The sequence below is a fragment of the Schistocerca cancellata genome, chromosome 1 (genome assembly GCF_023864275.1).
Source record: "Schistocerca cancellata isolate TAMUIC-IGC-003103 chromosome 1, iqSchCanc2.1, whole genome shotgun sequence".
Classification (NCBI taxonomy): domain Eukaryota; kingdom Metazoa; phylum Arthropoda; class Insecta; order Orthoptera; family Acrididae; genus Schistocerca; species Schistocerca cancellata.
Genome location: NC_064626.1, coordinates 321,805,910 through 321,832,939, shown reverse-complemented (window position 1 = coordinate 321,832,939; position 27,030 = coordinate 321,805,910). Strand labels below are relative to the sequence as shown.

General features: G+C 42.2%; 1 protein-coding gene across 1 annotated transcript in view; it reads left to right on the top strand.

Moving 5' to 3' along the window:
* The window catches only part of LOC126173141 (AFG3-like protein 2), a 137,135-nt gene that overhangs the window by 97,872 nt on the left and 12,233 nt on the right, over positions 1–27,030 (top strand). The window contains exons 10-12 of the mRNA XM_049920933.1: positions 2,629–2,856; positions 3,852–4,078; positions 16,799–16,999. Of these exons, the coding sequence (XP_049776890.1) occupies positions 2,629–2,856; positions 3,852–4,078; positions 16,799–16,999 (656 nt within the window). The remainder of the gene's footprint in view (positions 1–2,628; positions 2,857–3,851; positions 4,079–16,798; positions 17,000–27,030) is intronic.

The following is a 27,030-nucleotide window of genomic DNA, read 5'->3' as shown; positions in this document are numbered from 1 at the left end:
ATGGGTAATTTACACAATGCACAGACCAGTTTGCGGACACCGAAAAGTGTCAAAGGCTTTAGGTCGAAGATTATGCAGTACGTCCGTAATAACTAACGTGCATTCGATGTGCGTGACGTCTCAATTGTTTACATTCCTAACAGATCACCAGAAAATATTACGAATAGTGGCTTGAGATGCGTTACTTTCAAAGTAAATTTCCACGCAAGATGATTTATGTTACGTGTGAGAATGTGCAGTGAATTTCTTAAATCACAGGGCGTTATAACTCTCATTCAAAACGTTAACACTTTGAGGATCCGCCATTTGAGAAATGTCGGGCCCCGAAGATAAGTCATTTATGCCAGTATTTAAAATTTTACCGGCACATTTGTATTTGATATGACTTAACGTGTAACACACGCTAAAAAAAGACCGAGCTTCAAGTTAGTTTTCATATTTTATGTTGTTCTTTCATAGATAAAAAATATGCAATCGATGGCGAAAAGTGTAATTGACCTTCAAAAAAATGTGCATAATGTGTTACTGAGCAATGTCACAAGTCTCTTCGTGCCAGAACACCTCGACTTTTCTACGCAACTGATAATCATTTTGGTACGATTTTAATTGCCAAATTAGAGCCTGTTAGTAGGCCTACGGACTTCCTATCATTGTAGGACTAATAACAGTGGATGCCAATGAACGATGCAATTCTCGTTCGGACATACACATCTACTTAAGAGTTAACCGGTGTAGAAACGCACTTTGCTGAGTTGAGCGAGCTCGGCCTATCTTCGTAACGTACGCGCCGCGGCCTGTCTTTCTCGTAGGCCTCGTGCTCTAACTGCCGTCATTTGCTAGCGAGATCACGTGACATGAGCTATGACTGGATGACAAAAGTGCATCGCTCCACGCAATCTCTATTTTATAGTTTCGGAAGCTACCGTGCTGTAATTTGTGGAATTTGTGTATATACTTTCGAAACACGAAAATAAACTCTGTGTATATTGTCTCGCATCGAACAACTTCCCAAACGCATTGTTTTTCCTGGATTTCGTTTCCTAGAGTGCTGGGACGTCCTCCGCCGGTATAAGGCCTTTACGGTTCAAAGGACTGATAAGTTTTTGAGCTCCGAGGAAATGTATAGGTTTTTAAGCTCCGAGGGAATGTATACTGATACTTAACACAGATGTATTTTCACCCGCTTTATACGTAATTTCATCCGGGAGAAATTGTGTTTTTAACCGGGAAATCCGGGAAAAATCCGGGAATATTTTTTTCTTGTCCACGTAGACACCCTGTAAATGTAGATGATCATTATATTAAGATTATTGGATTTTTCTTCTTTCCATGCTGGTTATTTTGATGCCTTCCTATCAATTCTACATCTGCTAGTTCTCTTTTAATCACAAAATCACAGTAAATCTATCAAAAACACATCAAATGAAGAAAACACTTTTGTACATAGGAAGATAGATAACATGTGTATTTACATTGTTCTGTTATTTTATTATATGTACATGTACATTCTGGATGAATTTGAAAAGTAAATTGTATGTGTTTGAACCATTTAACGAACTGCCGAGCTATTTTGGTCAGATGTATGTGTTGGCAGTATCATTTCGCATATGGTACATCTCCATAACTATATGACTGTAACAGTAACTTAAGTATAACAATATCAAAAGGATAGATTAAGACTCACCATCTAAAAGATAAGTTAAGACACAGGCACAATGAAAAAGACTGCTGAAATATTAATCTTTTGGACAGAGTCCTTCCAAAAAATAGCCCCCCCCCCCCCCCCCCCCGCCACACACACACACACACACACACACACACACACACACACACACACACACACACACACACACACACGTGTCCACTGTTTCTAAGCACTGGGGCCCAAATGAGGGCCTTTTTTTTCTGCAACTCAGTGCTTCTCATATCCAATGTATCCTTTCCATCCTGTTGTTACACCATTCTCCATTCCCCATTATTCGATTTTATTTTAGTAATTAAATTTTATTGATGTAATGGCATATTTAGTTTTAAACACCATATAACTCTGAGAGTTTCCGTCATACATGTTGTGGAGTATTGAGCTGGCCTGTAATGAATAAAAGTGTGATCAGATTTATCGTAACTTAATTGGTCACAAATAACTTGGCTCTCGCTGGATACAATGGCCGACAAGCTGCATCTGTGGCCACCAATAATTGAAATCACCTAAAAGTTTTTCCATAAATCTTGTGTACAGAACTCCACTGCCGTCCAGTGGAAAGGTCTGACTTGGTAAGCAAATGGCAAAGCTCCAGTTCAGGTAACTACCTTTATTGAGCTAATCCCCTTCTTCTGTTGACTTCTAATTGACTACGTCCTTCCTCCAGTATCGTGTGCCTCTGAGACTTGTGTTATGATAACCAGCCTGCATGGTTTACCTTTTGCCTTTGACTGTTGCATCAGAAAATTTGTTCATGTTATCTTAAAACTTGTGATTAATTAGCAGAAAATATTTAAAGAGTCTGTTAAGCATATACTCAGTGTCATTATAACTTGTACCTTTAATGGATTTACAACCTCAATTGACATCTAGTAGCAGATTGTCACTGTCATACCATTCATACTTTTTTCTCTAATTGTCTACAGGATTTAATACAACTACTAATGTGGTTGTGCTCGCTGCAACAAATCGTGTTGATATACTAGACAAAGCATTGTTGCGACCTGGTAGATTTGACAGACAGATATTTGTTCCTGCTCCAGACATTAAAGGAAGAGCATCAATATTTAAAGTACATTTACAGCCTTTAAAAACTAGTTTAGACAAGACTGATCTGGCAAGGAAAATGGCAGCCTTAACACCAGGTTTTACTGGTAAGTAGGTATTTTGTTGCAGTTTGACAGTTCAAGAATGGAATAACTTAGTTACCTGTAATTCTTTTAACTGCCACAAAGGAGTGATTGAACAATAAGTTTTTAAAGTACGATCCCATTAAACATCACGACCTCAATGATATGTCTAGTGAACCTCTTACATTAACCCTTTGACAGCTGTCAACAGGTTAACACATCGTGTTCTGCTGCTCTCCAGGTGCTGAGGATGTATTTAAATGCGGCCACCGGATTTTTCTTAAAGTGCTTTTGACATGGGCATGCGCCTCGTTGTGCCAACCTCTCACTGCTGTGGACGAATTACTTCCATATATCTACGAATAAAAAAGTTTCATGTATTTTTGGTAAAACATATGTGCCTCTTTGCGTACTATCATTTGTGAAAAGCCTTGTTCGGATTTCTTTAATTGTTTATAAATTATGACAATTATTGAGACGATTGTTGAGACGGCATAATTCCCGATGTGAAGGGATGAAATGGTATGTCCACGGGATATAAAAACCAATAACCTGAGAATGAAATGAGATTTTTCTGTACTCTCAGTTTTAAATAAAATTTCAATATCTTACCTTCAACCATACGCAAAGTTTACACACTACATTTTTGCCTATGTAAAATGTTTATAATCTCGTGTAATGTTTTACTTAATTTGATTCAGCACAGTAATTATGACAAATGAGGAGAAGAAAGTGCCCTTTATCGAACAAAGATATCACACTGTAAAATGTGCAAAAGTAAATTTTTTTTCACCAAGTAGGTTTCTTAAAATTTGATAAGTATTTCATAGCAGCCAGAATACCATCTCTCAGTGAAGAATGCAGGCTGTGTGTGTGTGTGTGTGTGTGTGTGTGTGTGTGTGTGTGTGTGTGTGTGTGTGTGTGTCAGTGAAAGGCTTAATTAAGCATATTCAACCACATTCTTCCTTACTGTGTACATTTTATTTTTAATTGACTAACAGTTTATTGTTCTAAAATAGGTGCCGACATTGCCAATGTTTGTAATGAGGCTGCGTTGATTGCTGCTCGTGATCTGAGTGAATCTATATCAATGAAAAACTTTGAACAAGCTATTGAGAGAGTTGTAGCGGGAATGGAGAAAAAAACTAATGTCCTTCAGCCTGAAGAGAAGAAGACCGTTGCATATCATGAAGCAGGGCATGCTGTAGCTGGATGGTTTCTTGAGAATGCTGATCCTTTATTGAAGGTCAGCACATTTCCTATTGCTTATTAAATTTTTCTTTTAAGTGGAAATTTTACAAGTATTTCATTACTCATTATAGATTGAAATTCTTACCTGCCTCCAACTAGGTATCATTACTTACCTTGCCAGCAGACAAAGAAATACCTGCCACTTCAAGATGACAAAAGTTTATTTAGAGTAAGGACAATGCCAGCTTTGGAGAAGTGAATTGCAAATGACAAATAGGTAATGAAACGCTGTGCATTGTATGAAAGTATTTTGAAATCTTTGTGGTATTAAGCTCTTGGTGTCATGATTAATTCCATCCTGATGTAGCTAGTGTTGCTAATTGTTAGCCTAGCAGTGAACCACATAATTTTAACATATGAGAGTTTCCATTTGTCATTAAAGCAAATAGGTAAACCCAGTAAGATGATGATATTTGATTGTACATTGCAATACTTTCACAAGCTAGTTGTCTTCAATTAAGAAAGTATTCTGAATATATGTTCCATATTTTCCTTTGTCAGTAGTAATAACTCGTACAATTAATTATATCCAAGTTTGCATTTTTCATAAATTTACATTTTAGTGGAGTATAGACCTGAGAGATTGCTCAGTGATAGGTACTTGTTGTTCATCAATTTTGTTCTTAGATTTTAATTTTGTGTAAATCATCTTTCAACTAAGCAAATTTGTAGCATGTCTATGGTCACAAGTATGTGTGTGGGAAGGGGGGGGGGGGGGATGCTTCTGCATGCACGATTTCTGCTTCTGAAGTAAAATTTCTGCTTCTGAAGTACAAATCGCACATCCATGTCCATTTGTCCCTGGGCATTGGGGCCCAACTGAGTCGAGCTTTGTCTGAAAGCTTAATATTTTTTGCAGTCCTTTTCATTGTGTCTGCCTGTGACGCAGTGCCAGTTTGGTGAGTAACAACCTATCATTTTCATATTGTGGTTATTTCATCCTTGAATTGAATTGTTTGTAATTTATAACCTTGTGATTACCTTACACCACTGATGTGTGTTAAAATTTCTCATATTTTACACATAGTTTGCAGAAAATACTTCCTAATTCATTAAAATTTTTTTTGTAAACTACTGCTGTTTATGCATTACAACTGTTACGTTGTCAGAGTGCCTTTGTTGAACATGTTGTTGTTGTTGTCGTCTTCAGTCCAGAGACTGGTTTGATGCAGCTCTCCATGCTACTCTATCCTGTACAAGGTTCTTCATCTTCCAGTACCTACTGCAGCGTACATCCTTCTGAATCTGTTTAGTGTATTCATCTCTTGGTCTCCCTCTGATTTTTACCCTCCATGCTGCCCTCCAATAAAATTGGTCATCCCTTGATGCCTTAGAATATGCCCTACCAACCCTTCTTCTAGCCAAGTTGTGCCACAAATTTCTCTTCTCTCCAATTCTATTCAGTACCTCATTTGTTACGTGATCTACCCATCTGAATTTTAGCATTCTTTTGTAGCACCTCCTTTCGAAAGATTCTATAAACTGTTTATTGTCCATTTTTCCCTTCCATACATGGATACACTTTATACAAATACCTTCAGAAAAGACTTCCTGACACTTAACTCTATACTCGATGTTAACAAATTTCTCTTCTTCAGAAATGCTTTCCTTGCCATTGTCACTCTACATTTTATATCCTCTCTACTTCGACCATCATCAGTTAGTTTGCTCCCCAAATAGCAAAACTCATCTACTGCTGTAAGCGTTTCCTTTTCTAATCTAATTCCTGCAGCATCACCCGATTTAATTCGACAACATTCCATTATCCTCATTTTGGTTTTTATGTTCATCTTATACCCTCCTTTCAAGACACTGTCCATTCCGTTCAACTGCTCTTCCAAGTCCTTTGCTGTCTCTGACAGACTTACAATGTCATCGGCGAACCTCAAAGTTTTTGTTTCTCCTACATGGATTTTAATACCTACTCCAAATTTTTCTTTTGTTTCGTTTACTACTTGCTCAATATATAGAGTGAATAACATTGGGGATAGACGACAATCCTGTCTCACTCCCTTCCCAACCATTGCTTCCCTTTCATGCCCCTCGACTCTTATAACTGCCATCTGGTATCTGTACAAATTGTAAATAGCCCTTCGCTCCCTGTATTTGACCCCTTCATAATTTGAAAGAGTGTATTCCACTCAACATTGTCAAAAGCTTTCTCTAAGTCTACAAATGCTAGAGACGTAAGTTTGCCTTTCCTTAATCTATTTTCTAAGATAAGTAATAGGGTCGGTATTGCCTCACATGTTCCAACATTTCTACGAAATCCAAACTGATTTTCCCCGAGCTCGGCTTCTACCAGTTTTTCCATTCGTCTGTAAAGAATTCGTGTTAGTATTTTGCAGCCATGGCTTATTAAACTGATAGTTCGGTAATTTTCGCATCTGTCAACACCTGCTTCCTTTGGGATTGGAATTATTATATTCTTCTTGAAGCCCTAAGGCATTTCGCCTGTCTCATACATCTTCCTCACTAGATGGTAAAGTTCTTTTAGGCCTGACTCTCCCAAGGCTGTCAGTAGTTCTAATGGAATGTTGCCTACTCCCGGGGCCTTTTTTCGACTTAAGTCTTTCAGTGCTCTGTCAAACTCTGCATGCAGTATCATATCTGCTATTTCATCTTCTCTACATTCTCTTCCATTTCTATAATATTGTCCTCAAGAACGTCACCCTTGTATAGACCCTCTATATATTCCTTCCACCTTCTTGCTTTCCCTTCTTTGCTTAGAACTGGATTTCCATCTGAGCCCCTGATATTCATGCAGGTGGTTCTTTTTCCTCCAAAGGTCTCTTTAATTTTCCTGTAGGCAGTATCTATCTTATCCCTAATGATATGCACCTCTACATCCTTACATTTGTCATCTAGCCATCCCTGCTTAGCCATTTTTCACGTCCTGTTGATCTCATTTTTGAGACGTTTGTATTCCTTTTTGCCTGTTTCATTTACTGCATTTTTATATTGTCTCCTTTCATCAATTAAATCCAGTATCTCTTCTTTTACCCAAGTATTTCTATTAGCCCTCTTCTTTGTACCTACTTGATCCTCTGCTATCTTCACTATTTCGTCTCTCAAAGCTACTCATTCTTCTCCTACTGTATTTCTTTCCCCCATACTTGTCAAACATTCCCTAATGCTCTCCCTGAAGCTCTCTACAACCTCTGGTTCTTTCAGTTTATCCAGGTCCCATCTCCTTAATTTCCACCTTTTTGCAGTTTCTTCAGTTTTAATCTACAGTTCATGACCAATAGATTTGTGGTTGCCTCTGGAAATGTCTTACAATTTAAAACCTGGTTCCTGAATCTCTTGTCTTACCATTATATAATCTGAAACCTGTCAGTATCTCCAGGCTTCTTCCATGGATACAGCCTTCTTTTATGGTTCTCGAACCAAATGTTAGCTATGATTAAGTTATGCTCTGTATAAAATTCTACCAGGCGACTTCCTCTTTCATTCCTTAATCCCATTCCATATTCACCTACTACGTTTCCTTCTCTTCCTTTTCCTACTGTCTAGTTCCAGTCACCCATGACTATTAAATTTTCATCTCCCTTCACTATCTGAATAACATTTCATCAATCTCTTTGTCATCTGCGAGCTAGTTGGCATATGTAACTGTGGTAGGCATGGGCTTCATATCTATCTTGGCCACAATAATGTGTTCACTATGCTGTTTGTAGTAGCTTACCCACATTCCTATTTTCCTATTCATTATTAAACCTACTCCTGCATTACCCCTAATTGATTTTGTATTTATAACCCTGTAGTCACCTGACCAAAAGTCTTGTTCCTCCTGCCACCAAACTTCACTAATTCCCACTATATCTAACTTTAACCTATCCATTTCCCTTTTTAAATTTTCTAACCTACCTGGCCAATTAAGGGATCTGGCATTCCAAGCTCTGATCCGTAGAATACCAGTATTATTTCTCCTGATAACAACGTCCTCCTGAGTAGTCCCTGCCCGGAGATCTGAATGGGGGACTATTTTACCTCCGAAATATTTTACCCAAGAGGACGCAATCATCATTTAACAATACATTAAAGCTGCATGCCCTCTGGAAAAATGATGGCTATAGTTTCCCCTTGCTTTCAGCCGTTCGCAGTACCACAACAGCAAGGCCGTTTTGGTTAGTGTTACAAGCCCAGATCAGTCATTCAGACTGTTGCTCCTGCAACTGCTGAAAAGGCTGCTGCCCCTCTTCAGGAACCACACATTTGTCTGGCCTCTCAACAGATACCCCTCCGTTGTGGTTGCACCTACGGTACGCTATCTGTATCGCTGAGGTACGCATGCCTCCCCACCAACGTCAAGGTCCATGGTTCAGGGGGGGTTGTTGAACATGTGGAATGTAATTGGCAGAACACCTGTTTTAAACAGGCAAAATTCACTTCTCTTGGAAGTCATTTTGTGAAAGTAAAATACTATCAAGATTAAAAAAGAGATATTGTTAAATTTCTCATTGTTGGCATTGTCATTCAATTGATCTGACATTAGATGTGTTAATGTGTAGTACAAAGACACAATACGGTTGTTCCATACAAACCATCAATGCAGAACAACATTCTGGTATTTGAATGAATTGAGAATACCCTACCAGTGAGAGACTGGCATTATCAACTATTTTTTGTTCTGAGCACTGCTGAAAATAACCCTAGTGAACAGCTTAATAAGAGGCATCAGTTGTGTTTGGGTGGGTGCGGGTGAGGGAGGTGTGGGTGGGGGAGTGAGTGGGGGGGGGGGGGGGGGGAGAGAGAGAGAGAGAGAGAGAGAGAGAGAGAGAGAGAGAGAGAGAGAGAATGTGGAATAGTTGGTATGCCTCAAGGCTAAACCCTGCAGTGGCTGCAGGGGTGACAGCCAAGCACAGGAATAGCAAGATGTGTGGTATCACTGCATTTGATTACAGTCGGATTACAAACATTTGGACACCCTATCTTAACTTTTCAAACTAAGAATCCAAGTAAGCTCACACGACTGTGGACTTCCAGAGTTCTGGTAACCCAACTGTGAACTCACGAGTTGCAGTACCCAGGTAAGACTGTATTTCTCTGGCATTTGTTGACAGTGGGCAACAACACTTCATCAGCAAAACATAGGGTTATTCATGCTGATGATAATTGGAGATATTTGCCAGGAAGTTGATAAGTATGAAGAAATCAAGAACCAAAATTTTCTTCTCTTTGACTGGAAAAAGTTACAAAACGGTCCGTGGAAATGTTTTTAGTTAGTGAATAATTCAATTCACAATTAATTTATTATGCACTTAGCCAGTAAGAAGACTGAGGAAGAAGCACATATGAATTTCAGTCTGCTTCTTGTAGGACTTCGTGTCAAAGATTGTTTCAAAGTATACCACACTGAAACTTCATTTCATCTTGTCCATTCATTTCATGAAAAACCTTTGATGACCAATAAATGTGGAAGCTTAGCTTTTCTTGTAGCTATGATATATATGTCTGCCTGTGTCTGTATATGTGCAAATGTGTGTGTGTGTGTGTGTGTGTGTGTGTGTGTGTGTGTGTGTGTGAGCAAGTGTATACCTATCCTTTTTTCCGCCCTAAGGTAAGTCTTTCCGCTTCCGGGATTGGAATGACTCCTTACCCTCTCCCTTAAAATCCACATCCTTTAATCTTTCTCTCTCCTTCCCTCTTTCCTGATGAAGTAACCTTGGGTTGCGAAAGCTTGAAATTTGTGTGTGTGTTTGTGTGTTTTTTATTGTCTCCTATCAACATACCAACGCTTTCTCGTTTGGTAAGTTACAGCATCTTTGTTTATATATTATTGAAGAACAACTCCAGAATTTCCTCTCCAACCTCAATTCCTTTGGTTCCATCAGATTCACCTGGTCCTACTCCAAATCCTATGCCACTTTCCTTGACATTGACCTCCATCTGTCCAATGGCCAGCTTCCTACATCTGTCCACATCTAACCCACCAACAAGCAACAGTACCTCGATTATGACAGCTGCCACCCATTCCATATCAAACGGTCCCTTCCCTACAGCCTAGGTCTTTGTGGCAAACGAATCTGCTCCAGTCCTGAATCCCTGAACCGTTACACCAACAACCTGAAAACAGCTTTCACATCCTGCAACTACCCTCCCGACCTGGTACAGAAGCAAATAACCAGAGCCACTTCCTCATCCCCTCAAACCCAGAACCTCCCACAGAACCACCCAAAAAGTGCCCCACTTGTGACAGGATACTTTCCGGGACTGGATCAGACTCTGAATGTGGCTCTCCAGCAGGGATACGATTTCCTCAAATCGTGCCCTGAAATGAGATCCATCCTTCATGAAATCCTCCCCACTCCACCAAGAGTGTCTTTCCGCTGTCCACTTAACCTTCGTAACCTCTTGGTTCATCCCTACGAAATCCCCAAACCACCTTCCGTACCCTCTGGCTCCTACCCTTGTAACCGCCCCTGGTGTAAAACCTGTCCCATGCACCCTCCCACCACCACCTACTCCAGTCCTGTAACCCGGAAGGTGTACACGATCAAAGGTAGAGCCACGTGTGAAAGCACCCACGTGATTTACCAACTGACCTGCCTACACTGTGAAGCTTTCTATGTGGGAATGACCAGCAACAAACTGTCCATTCGCAAGAATGGACATAGGCACAGTGTTAGTTGGTAATGAGGATCACCCTGTGGTTAAACATGCCTTGGTGCACGGCCAGCACATCTTGGCACAGTGTTACACCGTCCGGGTTATCTGGATACTTCCCACTAACACCAACGTGTCAGAACTCCAGAGATGGGAACTTGACCTTCGATATATCCCCTCTTCCCGTTACCTACCTGACCTCAACCTCCACTAATTTCAAGTTGCCGCCACTCATACCTCACCTGTCATCCAACATCATCTTTGCCTCTGTACTTCCGCCTCGACTGACATCTCTGCCCAAACTCTTTGCCTTTACATATGTCTGCTTGTGTCTGTACATGTGCAGATGGATATGTGTGTGTGCGCGAGCGTATACCTGTCCTTTTCTGCCCCTAAGGTAGGTCTTTCCACTCCTGGGATTGGAGTGACTCCTTACCCTCTCCATTAAAACCCACATCCTTTCATCTTTCCCTCTCCTTCCCTCTTTGCTGATGAAGCAACCTTAGGTTGCAAAAGCTCTAGTTTTGTGTATGTGTGTTTGTATTTGTTTGTGTGTCTATCAACATACCAATGCTTTCGTTTTGTTAGTTACATCATCTTCATTTATATATTAACTTAAACCATTAACTTTTCGTATTTGTGTGTTCGCGCTAACAATGAAGTTGCTTGTGGCTGATGACATCAAATGTCCACTGCTCTGAATATCTGCTGCCATTGGCTGGCAAGGTCATGTGACACGAACTATGATCGGCTGACAAAGATGTACCACTATCTTGATTTCAATGCTTCACAAGCTGCCATGTGGAATTCTTGTTGCTGTATTTGGTGCATTAGAGATCTTTTCAAAATGCTTTGTTTTTTGCTGGGTTTCGTTTTCTAAAGTGCCAGGAATTTCTATACTGGTCCATAAAACTTTCACCATTCAAAGGACTGACAAGTTTTACAGCTCAAAGGAAAGGGTATTGTCACTTACCACAGAAAAACAGCATTTTAACCCAGTAAAAGTTCATATTTAACTGAGAGGTCAGAAAACTTTTTTTTTTCTTATCCACATATACACTCTGCTGTGGTAGGAAGGTCCTGGTTGAAATTAAATAATTTGGGAGTGAAGGAGACCACTCACCACAAAAAGAGAAAGAAAACTTGCAAAAGTTCAGAATAAATCCTTTGTCAAGTTAGAAACGCACGCACACCTGCATCCCTACAGTATACTAACCGGACACACGATGCTGTGATTGCCTTTCTGTAGGTGAACTAGGGAGGGATGGAGGTGGTGTGATTGCATCCCCATAGGTGAAGTAGGGTGGGATTGAGGTTGTGTTGGGTGGGGTGCTTATAGGGGAAGAGAGGTGGGATTCAGAAAGAAGGGTGGGGATGGGCAGTTAGCAGCTTGGAGGGAGGCAGTAGGTTTCCTAGCTAGGAATGTGGGAGAGGGAGGGGTGGCAGGTGCATGAGTTTCTCTAAACCACTCCCAAATCCTTAGCCACAAGGGTTATATCCCTGTGGAAGACCAAGGTGCAAGACCTGCCCAATCCACCCACTTTAAACTCCAGTCTTGTCATGGGCTTATCATATCCCGTCAGAGCCATAAGCCATCTGTGAAAGCATCCTTGTCAGATACCAGTTGTGCTGCAATCGCTACACAATTTTTTTATTTTATTTTAATTTGTGTGTGAGTGTGAGTGTGAGAACCAACCAGCTGGTCACCAGAATGATTGTGGCCTAGAACATAGTTGACAGAACATGTATTAGAGCACAACATGCTATATTTCAATGGCTGCTTCATAACCTGAGCCACCTGAAGCCTTCCATCCACCACTAGCTTTTCTGAATTACGCAGGTGGGAGTTACCGTTGCAACACATCCTTCAGTTCCATAACCCCCGTGGCCTCAATCTCTGTTAACCCACTGTCCCTGCGCCAACCACCCAACAGTTTCTCCGTCATCTGTCCTGCCACTCCCTTCCCGTCCACATCTCCACATAATCTTCATCGTGCGCCACACCCTACTAACTCAGGACATACATCACATGCCTGGCCCATGCACATACCATCCACCAATCTTACATTCCTAGCCAGCAAACATACTGCTTCCATCATAGACTCTTAACTACCCACCTCCAATCCCCCTTCCCGCCTCCTGCCTCTCTCCCTCTACCCTCCCCATACCCTCCCAACGCAACCCCCAGCCAACCTAGTCCACCTGCCGAAATGCAGTCCCAGCATTGTGTGTCCAGAAGGGAAAATGTAAGGGCACAGGTGTATTTTTGTACTCTAGCTCGACAAAAAATCTATTCCAAAAGCTGGCAAGTTTTCTTTCTCTTTTGTATATGACCATTGATGACTCAACACTTCTCCTATTCAGTGAATGGGTTCCCTTTAATTGAAAATATATCTTTTGTACAGTTGCCACAAAAGAAATGTCAACTATGTCCTGGGACTTGAAAATGGTGTAATTTAACACAAAAGTGATTGCAAATAGTAGAAGGTATCTCGGTGCAGTTGAAGATATCATGTTGTTGTTGTCTTCAGTCCAGAGACTGGTTTGATGCAGCTCTCCCTGCTACTCTATCCTGTGCAAGCCTCTTCATCTCCCAGTACCTACTGAAACCTTCGTCTTTCTGAAACTGCGTAGTGTATTCATCTCTTGGTATCCCTCTACAATTTTTACCCTCCATGCTGCCCTCCAACTAAATTCTGATCCCTTGATGATGCCTCAGAACATGTCCTACCAATCGATCCCTTCTTCTATTAAAGTTGTACCACACGTTTGTCTTCTCCCCAGTTCTGTTCAGTACCTCCTCATTACTTATGTAATCTACCCATCTGATCTTCAGCATTCTTCTGTAGCACCACATTTCGAAAGCTTCTATTCTCTTCTTGTCGGAACTATTTATCGTCCATGTTTCACTTCCATACATGGCTACACTCCATACAGCTACCTTCAGAAACGACTTCCTAACACTTAAATCTATACTCGATGTTAACAAATTTCTCTTCTTCAGAAACGCTTTCCTTTCCATTGCCAGTCTACATTTTATATCCTCTCTACTCCGACCATCAGCAGTTATTTTGCTCCCCAAATAGCAAAACTCATCTACTACTGTAAGCGTCTCATTTTCTAATCTAATTCCCTCGGTATCACCTGATTTAATTTGACATCTCATTATCCGCGTTTTGCTTTTGATATTCATCTTGTATCCATCTTTCAAGACACTGTCCATTCCGTTCAACTGCTCTTCCAGGTCCTTTGCTGTCTCTGACAGAATGAAAATGTCATCGGCGAACCTCAAATGTTTTTATTTCTTCTCCATGGATTTTAATTCCTACTCCAAATTTTTCTCTTGTTTCCTTTACTGCTTGCTCACTATACAGATTGAATAACATTGGGGATAGGCTACTACCCTCTCTCTCTCTCTCTCTCTCTCTCTCTCTCTCTCTCTCTCTCTCTCCTCCGAACCACTGCTTCCCTTCCATGCCCCTTGACTCTTATAACTGCCATCTGGTATCTGTACAAATTGTAAATAGCCTTTTGCTCCCTGTATTTTACCTCTGCCACCTTCAGAATTTGAAAGAGAGTATTCTTGTCAAAAGCTTTCTTTAAGTATACAATTGCTAGAAACATAGGTTTACCTTTCCTTAATCTATCTTCCAAGATAAGTCGTACGGTCAGTATTACCTCATGTGTTCCAACATTTCTACGGAATCCGAACTGATCTTCCCTAGGTTGGCTTCTACCAGTTTTTCCATTCGTCTGTAAAGAATTCATGTTAGTATTTTACAGCCTTGGCTTATTATACTGGTCGTTCAGTAATTTTCACTTCTGTCAACACCTGCTTTCTTTGGGATTGGAAATAATATATTCTTCTTGAAGTCTGAGGTTATTTCGCCTGTCTGAGACGTCTTGCTCACCAGATGGTAGAGTTTTGTCAGGGCCGGCTCTCCCAAGGCTATCAATAGCTCTAATGGAATGTTGTCTACTCCTAGGGCCTTGTTTCAACTTAGGTCTTTCAGTGCTCAGTCAAACTCTGCATGCAGTATCATATCTTCCAATTCATCTTCATGTGCATCCTCTTCCATCTCCACAATATTGCCCTCAAGTACATTGCCCTTGTACAGTCCCTCTATACACTCCTTCCACATTTCTACTTTCCCTTCTTTGCTTAGTACTGGGTTTCCATCTGAGCCCTTGATATTCATACAAGTGGTTCTCTTTTCTCCAAAGGTCTCTCTAATTTTCCTGTAGGCAGTATCTGTCTTACCCCTAGTGATATATGCCTCTAAATCCTTACATTTATCCTCTAGCCATCCCTGCCTAGCCATTGTGCACTTCCTGTCGAACTCGTTTTTGAGACGTTTGTATTCCTTTTTGCCTGTTTCATTTACTGGATTTTTATATTTTCTCCTTTCCTCAGTTAAATTCAATATATCTTCTTTTACCCAAGGATTTCTACTAGCCCTCATCTTTTCACCTACTTGATTCTCTGCTGCCTTCACTATTTCACCTCTCAAAGCTACCCATTCTTCTTCTACTGCAATTCTTTCTGCGGTTATTTTCAATCAGTCCCTAATGCTCTCTCTGAAACTCTCTTCGGCTTCTAGTTCTTTCAGTTTATCCAGGTCCCATCTTCTAAAATTCCCACCTTTTTGCAGTTGCTTCAGTTTTATCTATCTGAAACCTTCCAGTGTCTCCAGGCCTCTTCCATGTATACAAACTTCTTTTATGATTCTTGAACCAAGTCTTAGCTGTGATTAAGTTATGCTCTGTGTAAAATTCTACTAGGCGGCTTCCTCTTTCATTCCTTACCCCATTCCATATTCACTTACTACTTTTCCTTCTCTTCCTTTTCCTACTATCGAATTCCAGTCACCCATGACTATTAAATTTTCGTCTCCCTTCACTATCTGAATAATTTCTTTTGTCTCATCATACATTTCATCAATCTCTTTGTCTGCTGAGCTGGTTGGCATATAAACTTGTACTACTGTGGTAGGCGTGGGCTTCGTGTCGATCTTGGCCACACTAATGCGTTCACTATGCTGTTTGTAGTAGCTTACCCGCGTTCCTATCTTTTTATTCATTATTAAACCTACTCCTGCAGTACCCCTATCTGATTTTGTATTTATAACCCAGTATTCACCTGACCAGAAGTCTTGTACCTCCTGCCACCGAACTTCACTAATTCCCACTATATATAACTTTAACCTATTTGTTTCCCTTTTTAAATTTTCTAACTTACCTGCCCGATTAAGGGATCCGACATTCCATGCTCCTATACATAGAATGCCAGTTTTCTTTCTCCTTATAACAGCATACCTACTACAAAGATTTCCACCAGAGTAAACGACTGTAGGCAGCAATCTGTTTATAATGGGGTTTGCCATAGAACTAAGATTATAGTCGTGAATAGATGGGTTGAATGTTGTAAGTCATTTTTCAATTATATACTGGAGAGCAGCAATTGGCTAGCTGCCATAGTATGCAGAAATCTCCCTTTAATATAGGATAAAGAAGCTACATGTGCCCCTGCTCACCACATATTGCAAATTATGTCTATCAGCAATTTAGGAGCAATAATACCAGTGGCTGCTTTGAATCGTAAACAGTTACTTAGTTTGATGAATCACATTTCATGATGTAACATACTCATGACATGATAAGAGTACATTGAAAACCATGCAAAATGAGGCATTGCACCTGGAAACAGGGCAGCATGTAGGCAGCCAGTGGAGAAACTTTGTGGAAGGATGTTTACACAGCATAAAACGAGGCCTCATTACATGCATTGTCTTAAGTCGGCAAATAATACAGAAACCTAATATCAGATCATGTGCATCTGCTTGTTAACTGTGTGCTGCAGTTCAGATCCCATTGCCTTCTCTTTCTCCAGGTCACCCGTCCTTATATTTCTCTCTCTCTCTCTCTCTCTCTCTCTCTCTCTCTCTCTCTCTCTCTCTGTGTGTGTGTGTGTGTGTGTGTGTGTGTGTGTGTGTGTGTGTGTGTTGTCACACAAGCAATTTGCTTTCATAGTGGCAGTGATTTTTATTAGAGATTATTTTTGGTTTCCAGAGTTTTGCTAAATTGCTATCCTGTTCTTTTTTCACAGGTCTCCATCATTCCTCGAGGTAAAGGATTAGGATATGCCCAGTATCTCCCTAAGGAACAATATCTTTATAGCAAAGAACAGCTGTTTGATCGAATGTGTATGACTTTGGGAGGAAGAGTATCAGAAGAAATTTTCTTTGGCCGAATTACAACTGGTGCTCAGGATGATCTCAAGAAAGTAACACAGAGTGCATATGCCCAGGTGAGTGTTCACAAAACGTTGTCAGTCCGCAGGTGATTACAATTTCATTTTTATGTATTAGTCGAACCGTGACATACAAAAATATTATCATAATTCACATAGGTGCCATTCCATGCCAAGTGGTATAATTTTGGGAAAAGTTTCAAATGACCATGAAATTTTGTGTGAGCATTTGCGCATGTTCCCAATGAACATTGGTAAAGTTATAGTTTCGCCAATTTAATTCTTGCAGAGATATAATCACTTGGTTGACTCCATTACGCAGCTATCAACAATGCAATGCACCCATGAGTTTTTGGTGACTTTAACGCATAATTTCTCTGGTAATATTTTCTTGAAAGAATCAAAACTAGGTCACCTTGTACAACTTTTTCACTCTCTTAAGCAAAAAATTGAAAAAGAGATTCCTTGGGTGATTTCCATGTGAATAATTTGAAGCAAAGGTGGCCAAAAAAACACACACACTTGGAAAAAAATGTGAAGTTTATCTTTGTATATCTCAAGAAGTAATTGCGGGATACACTTGAAACTTTGAACATAATAACTTACTAATACAAGGTCCTTGGATACAAACTTTTATTGTACTGCTACTTACCAGTAGTTGACAAATTGAGGGCAAAGTTGATGATTGTTCTAAAAACACCAAAAACGGCTATTTTTGGCCCACTATTACAAAGAAGTCTTATGCAAACTCTCTTAAACTGTTTTCATTAGGAAGGACACGTTCTAAACCAACCAAAAAAATTGCATTTGGTTTTGCAGTGTGAGCATACAAGGTCCTAAAAAAGAATGACAAAGTGAAGGTGCACTGAAAGTGGAGCTGTATCTCGCTGGTACTCAAATCTGACATATTTTATTATGTTCCCCCAGAGGGCCCACAGTTCTTTCGTGAGTTCGTGCATGGCGCACACGGGACGCCGAGCTGTTGCAGCCCATTCTTCCTTCCCTGTCTGCATTTCCTTCACCCTGCCCTCCTCCCTATCCTTGCTCCTTTGCTGTTGCCCCCTCCATCCCTTCTCTGTGTTCTGATTTATATCGACCTAGCTATCCACTTGGTTCCCTGTATTTCTTGTAATTTTGTTTCTTCTGCCTGTTCTTCCATCCTTTTTTGGCATTTGGGTCCCAGCTTGAAGTTTAACCTCCACTTCTAAATTTTCTGTTTTTAGTGTGAGCCATTTGGGGAAGAACTCCCTCCCTAGTGTCTACGGTGTGGATTCCCCCCCCCCCCCCCTTTCCTTCCTGTCGTCCTTCCATGCTGTTGCAACCCTCCACCCTGGTAGGTCACCAGCACCTGTAGCCAGTCCATGTTGTGGAGCTGTTATGTATCTATCTGGCTGAGCCTCCTGACAACACAGAGCTCACCATACTGATACCTGAGATGTTCCCTACTCGTGTATGCCAGGGAGTGGTTGCTTGTCTTCCTGGAGCATCGGAACTCCTCGTAATGGCAGCGGTGCTGCAGCTGGGTGGCACCCACGGGAAGAGCCCCTGGTCAGAGTGGGGCAGATGCTTAGTGCATGAAGCATATCAAGCTGCAAAAATCTGGTCGTCGTCTTAGAATGGTGAAGGATCATTGAATGCTGCTTCGTATGACCTGGCAGCCTTTCCTTCACTGGCTGCACCATGGCAGGAGGGCCAGGATCTCCGTCTTGGGATGAAACACTCTCCCCGCTACCTCGTCTGTACTAGGACGGATGGGGACACATTCACTGCGACAAAGTCGTCCCTCAGTAAGATGCTTAGTAAGGACTCCCTATTGATCAAAGCTTCTTCTATCACCCAATCTGAAGCTCTTCGTGCTTGTGACCTCGTAAGATGTGGTTGGGCTCCCTGTTGATCAGAGCCTCTTCTGCCACCCAGTCCACAGCTCCTAGTGTGTGTGATCATCGTGGCAATGACCCAGTGTCTATTACCCCCTCACCAATCTCTGAATATGGTCCCGGGAGTGATTTTTCATAGGGACCTCATCCTGCAAACAGACAAGAAACTCGGGCTAATCCGGAGTGACACATCATTCATTTTGTCGATGTATGCTGAAGGGTTGCAAAGACAACCGCACCGATACTGGCGTCTTCATTCTGACTTGAGGGGAATACTCTCCCAGATGTGACGTGAAGCTGTATGTCCCACCAACTGTTAGATGTTTTCGGTGGTTGCATTTCAGGTATATGTCTTCCCACCATATGGCGGACCCTGTACCTGCTGACTGTGGACACCCTTCCATGAGGGAAGCCCCTGTGTTCCCACCACCTGTGTGTCTCAATTGTCATGACCACCACCACCCCTCGCTCGCCAGATTTCCCAGCTTACAAGAGAGAAAAGAAGTTAGAAGAGTAAAAGTCCCTGGATTGCCAGTCTTATGCTGAGACTCGCCAAAAAGATGAGACACTCCATCCAGTGTCACTTTCTTCTACTTTTGCCTCTGTTACATCCTTTGCCCCCTCCTATCTCTTCCTTATCCCAGCCCTGCCCCTCTCCCTTCCCCATCCCCAGCAGTTCTCACGAGCTCCCGTCCGGGAGCAGCTGCTCCTCCCGGCCGAGAAAGTGCCCCACTTCTTCGACACCTGCCAGTAATCCACCCCCTCCGGAGTCCTCTTTGAGGCATCTCTCATCCTGGAAGCCTTCTACCACAATTCAGCAATGATATGAACCATCTGTGCACCACAAGGTTGCCCACTCTCTTTCAGCTCTGGATGTTGTACGACTTGTCCTCCCTGTGTGCCCTCCTCCACTTCTAAAAGAGAAGAAGAAGAAGAAACTTACGTTCCAAGACAAGGCCCCCCGGTGCTCCCAAAGGTGCCGTCTCCTCCCCTCACAACCTGAGTCTGACATCTTATTTATGGATATCAACCCATCCTCATCGGTGATGACCACTGACTGAGTGGCATGACCTCCTCTCAACTTCTTTATGTCTAACATGGGCTCTTGCCACACGATCATCCAGTGGAATTGCAACGGACACTACCGTCACCTACTGGAACTACAGCGTCTTGTTTCGTCCTATTGTGTTCTGTCTTGCTCTTCAGGAAATGGACTTCGGTGATGACCACTCTCCAACATTTCATGGTTATCGGGCATTCTGTTGGAACCGTGCCAGCACCAGGGTAGCACCTGGCCAGATCTGCACTTAGGTTTGCTCTGATGTAATGAGTGAATGGATCCCTCTTTGTACCAGCTGGGAAGCAATAGTGGTTAGAGTGCAAATGACTCTGACAATCAGCATTTCCAATGTCTACCTCCCTCCAGGTTGGCTGCTTCCTTATCAACTGGTAGGGGTCAACTCATTGACCAACTTATTACAGACTTTGATTTGTGTCTCCTCAATCATGGTTCCCCTACCCACTTCAGTGTCACGTAAGGCGCCTTTATTGCTATTGCTCTGAAGATATCCTCCCCTGCTCTTGTGGCTTCCTGACATTAGTCATCCCATGATGACCTTTGTGAAGTGACCACTTTCCGGTGATTCTATCATTCTCCGGCTACTGTCAGGCAGACAGGCCCCTATGTTGGGCATTCTTCAGGGCCAGTTGGCCTTTATATGCATCTGCTGTGCACTTTGACACCTCCGTCTTCGAATTTCATTGATGCAGCCGTGCGAGGTGTGTCTGCTACTATTCTTCATACTGCTGGCACTGCTGTCCACCTATTCACAAGTCCCCTCGTCATCAACCAGTAACGTGGTGGACCAAGGATATAACAGCTGCTGTCCAGGACCACCGACAGTTGCGGCAGTGATTTAAATGACACCCTTCACAGACCAACTTCCTCGCTTTTAAGTGCCTCCATGCTAAGGCAGAGTGAAAAGGAATGACGGGAGTGCTGTGCTTCCCCCAGTGCTGGTCCAAGCTTCGTAGTGTTTTGGGCTGCCAGTGACTCAACTTAGGGTCTTATCCTCCTGGGCACTATGTGCTCTGATCCACGGGTCCTTGCAGAACACCAACACCTCGTGACGTCATTGGCGTCCTTTGTCTATCCTGCAACCTTTCTCTGGAAGTAACACTCAGTCGAACAGACAACTCCCCCCCCCCCCCCTCGTCCTCCTCTTGTTTCAGCCCACATTGACTGGGAATTCTTGCAGGCTCTTACCTCTTTCCATGACATGGCCCCAGGCGCAAATTCATCCACAACCAGATGATCCAACATTTGTACATTCCCCAGAGGCACCATCTCCTCAGGGTCTTCAACTGCATTTGGCCCACGTGTGCTTTCCCATCGCAATGGTGAGACAATATACTTTTCCCTGTCCTTAAGCCTGGGAAGAATCCAATATCTCTCAACAGCTACCGCCCAGTTAGTTTGACAAATGTACTTTGTAAAATGCTTGAGAGGATGGTTAGCTTCAGATTAAGTTGGGTACTTGAATCTCAGGGCCTTTGGTCCCAATATCAGTGTGGCCTCCAGGAAGGACAATCTTCAACTGACCATTTACTCATATTGGAAGAAGCAATCTGACAGGTTTTTACTAACTGCTGGCACCTTCGCACATTTTTCTTTGGCCTACATAAGGCATACGGAGTGGTTTGGTGCCATCACATTTTTGTTACCCTCTATGACTGGAGCTTCTGTGGCTCTCTTCCATTTTTTATCCGTGAGTTTTTCTCACCGTCTCTTCCGGTTTGAGTTGGTACCTTACTCAGCACCCCTCAGATTCAGGAGAATGGTATCCCAGAGGATTCTGTGTTAAGTGTCGCACTCATCCTCATCGCCATCAACAGGCTTGTAACCTCTCTTGGGCCTATAGTTACCCAGGCATTGTAAATCAATGATTTTTTCATCAGGTGCAGCTCCCACTCGGTAGCATCTGCGGAGTGGTGGCTCCAAGATGCCATCCGACGGGCCTCTGCGTGAGCCATCTCCAATGGCTTCTAGTTTTCTCCCTCCAAAAGGCAGGTTATGCATTTTTACCATCGACCCGCAGCACACCCCGATCCAGAACTTTATTTAGGCGGCCAGCTCCTCGATGTTGTAGCACAGTCCCGTTTATTGGGCCTTATTTTTGATAAAAAGCTGACGTGGCTGCCCCATATTCGTCAACTGAAGACTACGCGCATGTGGAAGCTTAATGCTCTCCACCTTCTGGCCCACACATTGTGAAGTGCAGACCATAGCACTCTTCTCCATCTTTGCCGTGCTTTGGTCTTGTCCAGACTAGATTATGGTAGTCAGATTTATGGTTCAGCAGCTCCTTCCACTCTGCAGATACTTGACCCTGTTCACCATTGGAGGGTGCATCTGGCTATTGGTGCCAATCGCAGCAGTCCAGTTGACAGTCTCCTCACAGAAGCTGGTATTCCCTCTCCACACACACAGCGGAGCGAACTCCTGGTTTCTCGTGCAATCACCATTGGCCAGTTCCCTAACCATCCCGTGTACCCTGTCCTCTTTGTAAACAAAGAATGTCTCCCTCCTGACAACCACTCACAGGTGCACAGTGTTTTAATTTGTCCTGACTCAATGAGCAGCCTGCAGGCTATTGACTGATGCTACTCTCGTCACCCTATGGTCTCTGCTATCCATGACTTTCTCTCTACCCTTGGCCGTACCACCTTTTCAGTTGTGTTTCTCAGAGTCCCAAATCATGTGGGTATCACAGGGAATGAACTGGCTGGCTGTTTGGCTTGAAAAGCCGATACTTACCATCCATTCCCTTTCATGATTCCAGCTGTGGATATGTGGATTTATGTCAAATCTCTCTTTGCCCAGAAGTGGAATGACATCTGGTGCACTACTGCTCACAGTAATGAATTCCACACAATCAAGGAATCCACTAGAGTTTAGCATTCTTCCTTCCGCTCCTCAGAAGGAGTCCATTGTTTTATGCCGTCTACGCATTGGTCATACCAGGCTCGCCCATTCTTTCCTCCTGCATAACCAACTGCTCCCACAATGTGGTTGTTGAGCCAGACTGACAGTATCCCTCATATTGGTGGAATATCCCCTTCTTTTGGCCCTTCATACTAAGCATAGTCTTCCAGATTCCTTAATTTTAACATCAGCAAACAATTCATGGATGGTTGAACTGGTCCTCAGCTTCCTGTGTGAAAGTGGTTTTTATTTCCAGGTATAAGGTTTTTACTCCTGGAGCAGGGGCAGGGTGGTTGTGGTTGGGACCTCTCCCCATGTCTTCTCAGTCTGGGACCCCGTGACCACCCTCCCATGGAAAGACTGTTCTTTTTTGCCAGTTTTCAGATTTGGCCTCTCTTTTTCTGTCTTTTACTGTGTGTTTTAACTTCATTAGTTTATAATTTGACTCCCCTGACTAGATCCATCCAGTTTTAGCGGACCCTCTTCCTTCTGTCAGTAACTTCAGAATCTCAGGACTGATGACCTCACTGTTTGGTCCCATAAACCCTCTCAATTAATCAATCAATCAGACTTATGTTATGCAATTATTTATTATTTTCTGTGGAAGATAATATTGACAGTCCTGATGACTAAGAGATGAGCATGAGCCAGAAAAAACTGGAAATAAATTCTCATTCTCTCTCTCTCTCTCTCTCTCTCTCTCTCTCTCTCTCTCTCCCTCCCCCTCCCCCCTTCTCCTCCCCCCCCCCCCCCTTCTTCTTCTTCTGCTTTTCACATCTCCACAGCATTCAGATCTACAAAATTTATTTTATAGACAATGAAATGGGATAACAAATCCAATAAAAACAATAGTTTTCTCTTTTTGGGTTCTGTGTTACCAGTATTTCTTCCAAAACAGCCCGATCAGTGAGATAGTCTAGCCAGCAGTATAGTTTCCCCTCATGGTATTCTACAAGAAGTTAATGAAACCTGTAAAAAAAAATTCAGTTACCTTGAAGCAAATGTAAGCTTAGGATCTTAAGAGAGACCTCTTCTAGCTTTGGCTTCGGACACTTATAGAAATGTATAATCATCTTGGGATCCTGTGTAAAGAAATCCTTATCAGGTTTGGGAACATGTGGTAAAGAAACTCCTCCATGGCTACCATTGCGTAGCTATCGGGCATGGCCCCTGTAGTGATGGAATGCTGACTTTCTTACATTAAAAGGAACCAGCAGCGGTTAAGGCATCATGAAGCATACCAACATCTTTTACAACACTAACGTTCCACATTATCCACAAACTATGCTAAGACAAAGTACACTGTACGTTAAACTAGAATTTAACTAGCACATCAGTAGCATTACATAATAACAAGACATTAATGGGAATCCATTCCAAGAAAAGTTAGGAAGACTGCTGTGAACTTCAAAATTTACTCAGTGTGACAGTGGTGTAAAACCTGCAGGCTATTTATACGATGTGTGCTGCAGCTGTTGTGCAATACTTTTACTACCATGATCTCCACTGCCTTGTTAATGCACAGGTAAATTGTGAATTTATAATCAGCTTATTCTGTAGGTATAGCAGAATAACAAACTGAAATATATTATGACAACTCATAGCAAAAGACACTTCTTGAAGTGTTTAGAGTTATTCGAACTTTATCTCACTACCTAGTCATAAAGACCTTTGATATTACCTTCCCCCGAGGGGACTAAACAATTTTAGAACATAATACAAGGCTCATTCTCCAAGTAATGGCTCCTATTTTTATTTGTCGAAACTACAGGAGATACATAAATCACAACAGCATAGAGCAATATTTCAGCTACAGACTCATTTTTCCACATAGTCACCACCATTTGTTATGCACATATGCCAATGAGGAACCAGAACCTGCATGCCATGCTTGTAAAAATCAGAACTGGCTGAGGCTAACTATTTCCTTACTACTTTGACAACAGCATCCGAGTCATCAAAGTGTTCGCCATTTTGTCCGTCTTTCAGACGCCTAAAGAGCTGGAAGTCTGAATGTGCTAAATTGGGACTGTATAGTGGATGTGGTAAGACAGTCCAGCCAAATTTTGCAATGATTTGTGGGCTCACAGAACTGGTGTGGGGCCTGGCATTATCATGTTGCAGGTGAAAGTTGGTCTTCTGCTCTGCCCTTACCCTGGAAATTTGGGCTTTCAACTTAGTCAGTGTTGTCTTGTTGCGTGCTGAATTGACAGTTTCTCCAGGCTCCAGGACATACAAAAGAACCACACCCTGGTTATCCCAGAAGACTGTGCACATCACTTTGCCTGCAGATGGCTGTGTACTGAATTTCTTCTTTGACGGAGAATTCACACGTTGCCATTCCATGGACTGTCTTTTGGTTTCCAGCTCGTAGTGGTGACATCAGATTCTCATATCTGATAATGATGCTATTCAGAAAATTGTCACCTTACGCTTCATATTAAGCCAGCAGGTCTCCACAAATTTCTATTTGAAGAGTTTTTTGTTCTGTAAGGATCTATGGAACCCTTCTCGCACAGACTTTTTCGATAACCAAGATGTTCCAACATTGCTTCCAAGGGCATTATAGCCAACATTCAGCTTTGTACACAATTCTCTGATCATTATCCGCCTATCAGCATGGATGAGCTGATCAGCGCGAGGGATGACAGCTGTGCAGGGTCGACCAGGCCGTGGCTTGCCATGCACACCCTTTTCATCACCTTGAAAATGCCGTACCCAGTATTATATCGTCTTGCTTTAGCAAGCATTCATTAATTTCAGTCAGCACAATTTCTTCAGCAGTGAGGAATTCAATCACACATTGCTGTTTTATATGAACATCTATATCACATTCCGTTTGTAACACTCCTCTGCTGGTGCCAAGTACCGCAGAAAAACGAAACCATCTGCAGATGAAAGAGGAAGATTAAAGTATTAGTGCTACACCAACGGCATGTGGCACAGACATCCAGAGTCACCACAAAAAAATAGGAGGCATATATGGGCCCATTTTAAATGCACCTCCACCTTGTTTTTGTTTTTAGGGCCTTATATGCTTGCATTGCAAACTCTCATATAGTTGTTTTGTTGTAGAACTTGATTTTTCTAATGACAACAGTTTTTAAAAGTTTGCAGAAGACTAAGAACCAGCTGCATTTGGAAGCTTAATGCTATCTGCTTTCTTACACACACCTTTCGGTTTGCAGATTGTGTTATTGTCCTCCATATTTACTAGGCTCTGGTCTCATCAGAGTTGGATCACAGTTTCCAGGTTTACAACACAAAGACATGTTAAGCTTCGAATTTGTTGGACCCAGTCCATCATTGTGGAGCAAGTCTGGCCTCTAGCTTCTATCAGGTTAATCCTGTAACAGTGTCCTTGCCGAAGTAGGGATCCTCCATCAAATCTTACGGATGCAATCATCAGTTGACAGTTTTCTAATCATTCAATTTACCAAATTCTTTCTGCATACAAGGTTCGTCTACAATCTGACATCCATCTTCAGGTGAGATTACCAGTTAGAATGCAGCTGGAGGCTCTCTGCTAAAATACTCTTGCCCCTCCCTCGCTAGTTAGTACCTATGGTACAAATTGGGACCAAACTGCTGCGTGGCCCTTCTCCTTCTCCTTCCATTCCTCGTGGAAGGCATCTACTGTCTTCCATTTCTTCACAATGGTCATACAAGAGTAACCTGTAGTTTTATTTTATGTAACAATCCGCCTCCATGTTGTGATTCCAGAGCATTTTAGACAGTATTTCACTTTCTAGTGTAATGCCACCTCCTCCTGGTCTTCAGAATTCTTTGCCTCTAATATTGGCGGACAACTCACGGACTGTTGAGCTGGTCCTCCGGTGGCCTTTATTCTATTATTTATTTTCAGTTACTTTTGAAGCAAGGGCAGAGTACTGGGGATTGAGGCTTCTGCTGCCACATACTGAGTTTGGGACCCTTGACTCTTCCTAGTTTGCCAGCTGGCTTGGTTGTTACTTTTTTACCCTGTTTAATTGCATTTACATGCAGTTACCCTTTTGTCTACCATGAGCAATTTTTCGTTTTAAGGGTAGCACTCCAATAAATCATGGCTGCCCCCCCCCCCCCCCCTTCCCCGTATTAATACTTTGCCTTTAAAGGACTGGGAAGGGGATTGCTATAGGATCTAATGTTCTGACAACTTAGTGTGAATGTGGATCTGGGTTATATTGGCTTATTCCTCCAAACCACCTTCCACTTCTTTATGAGAT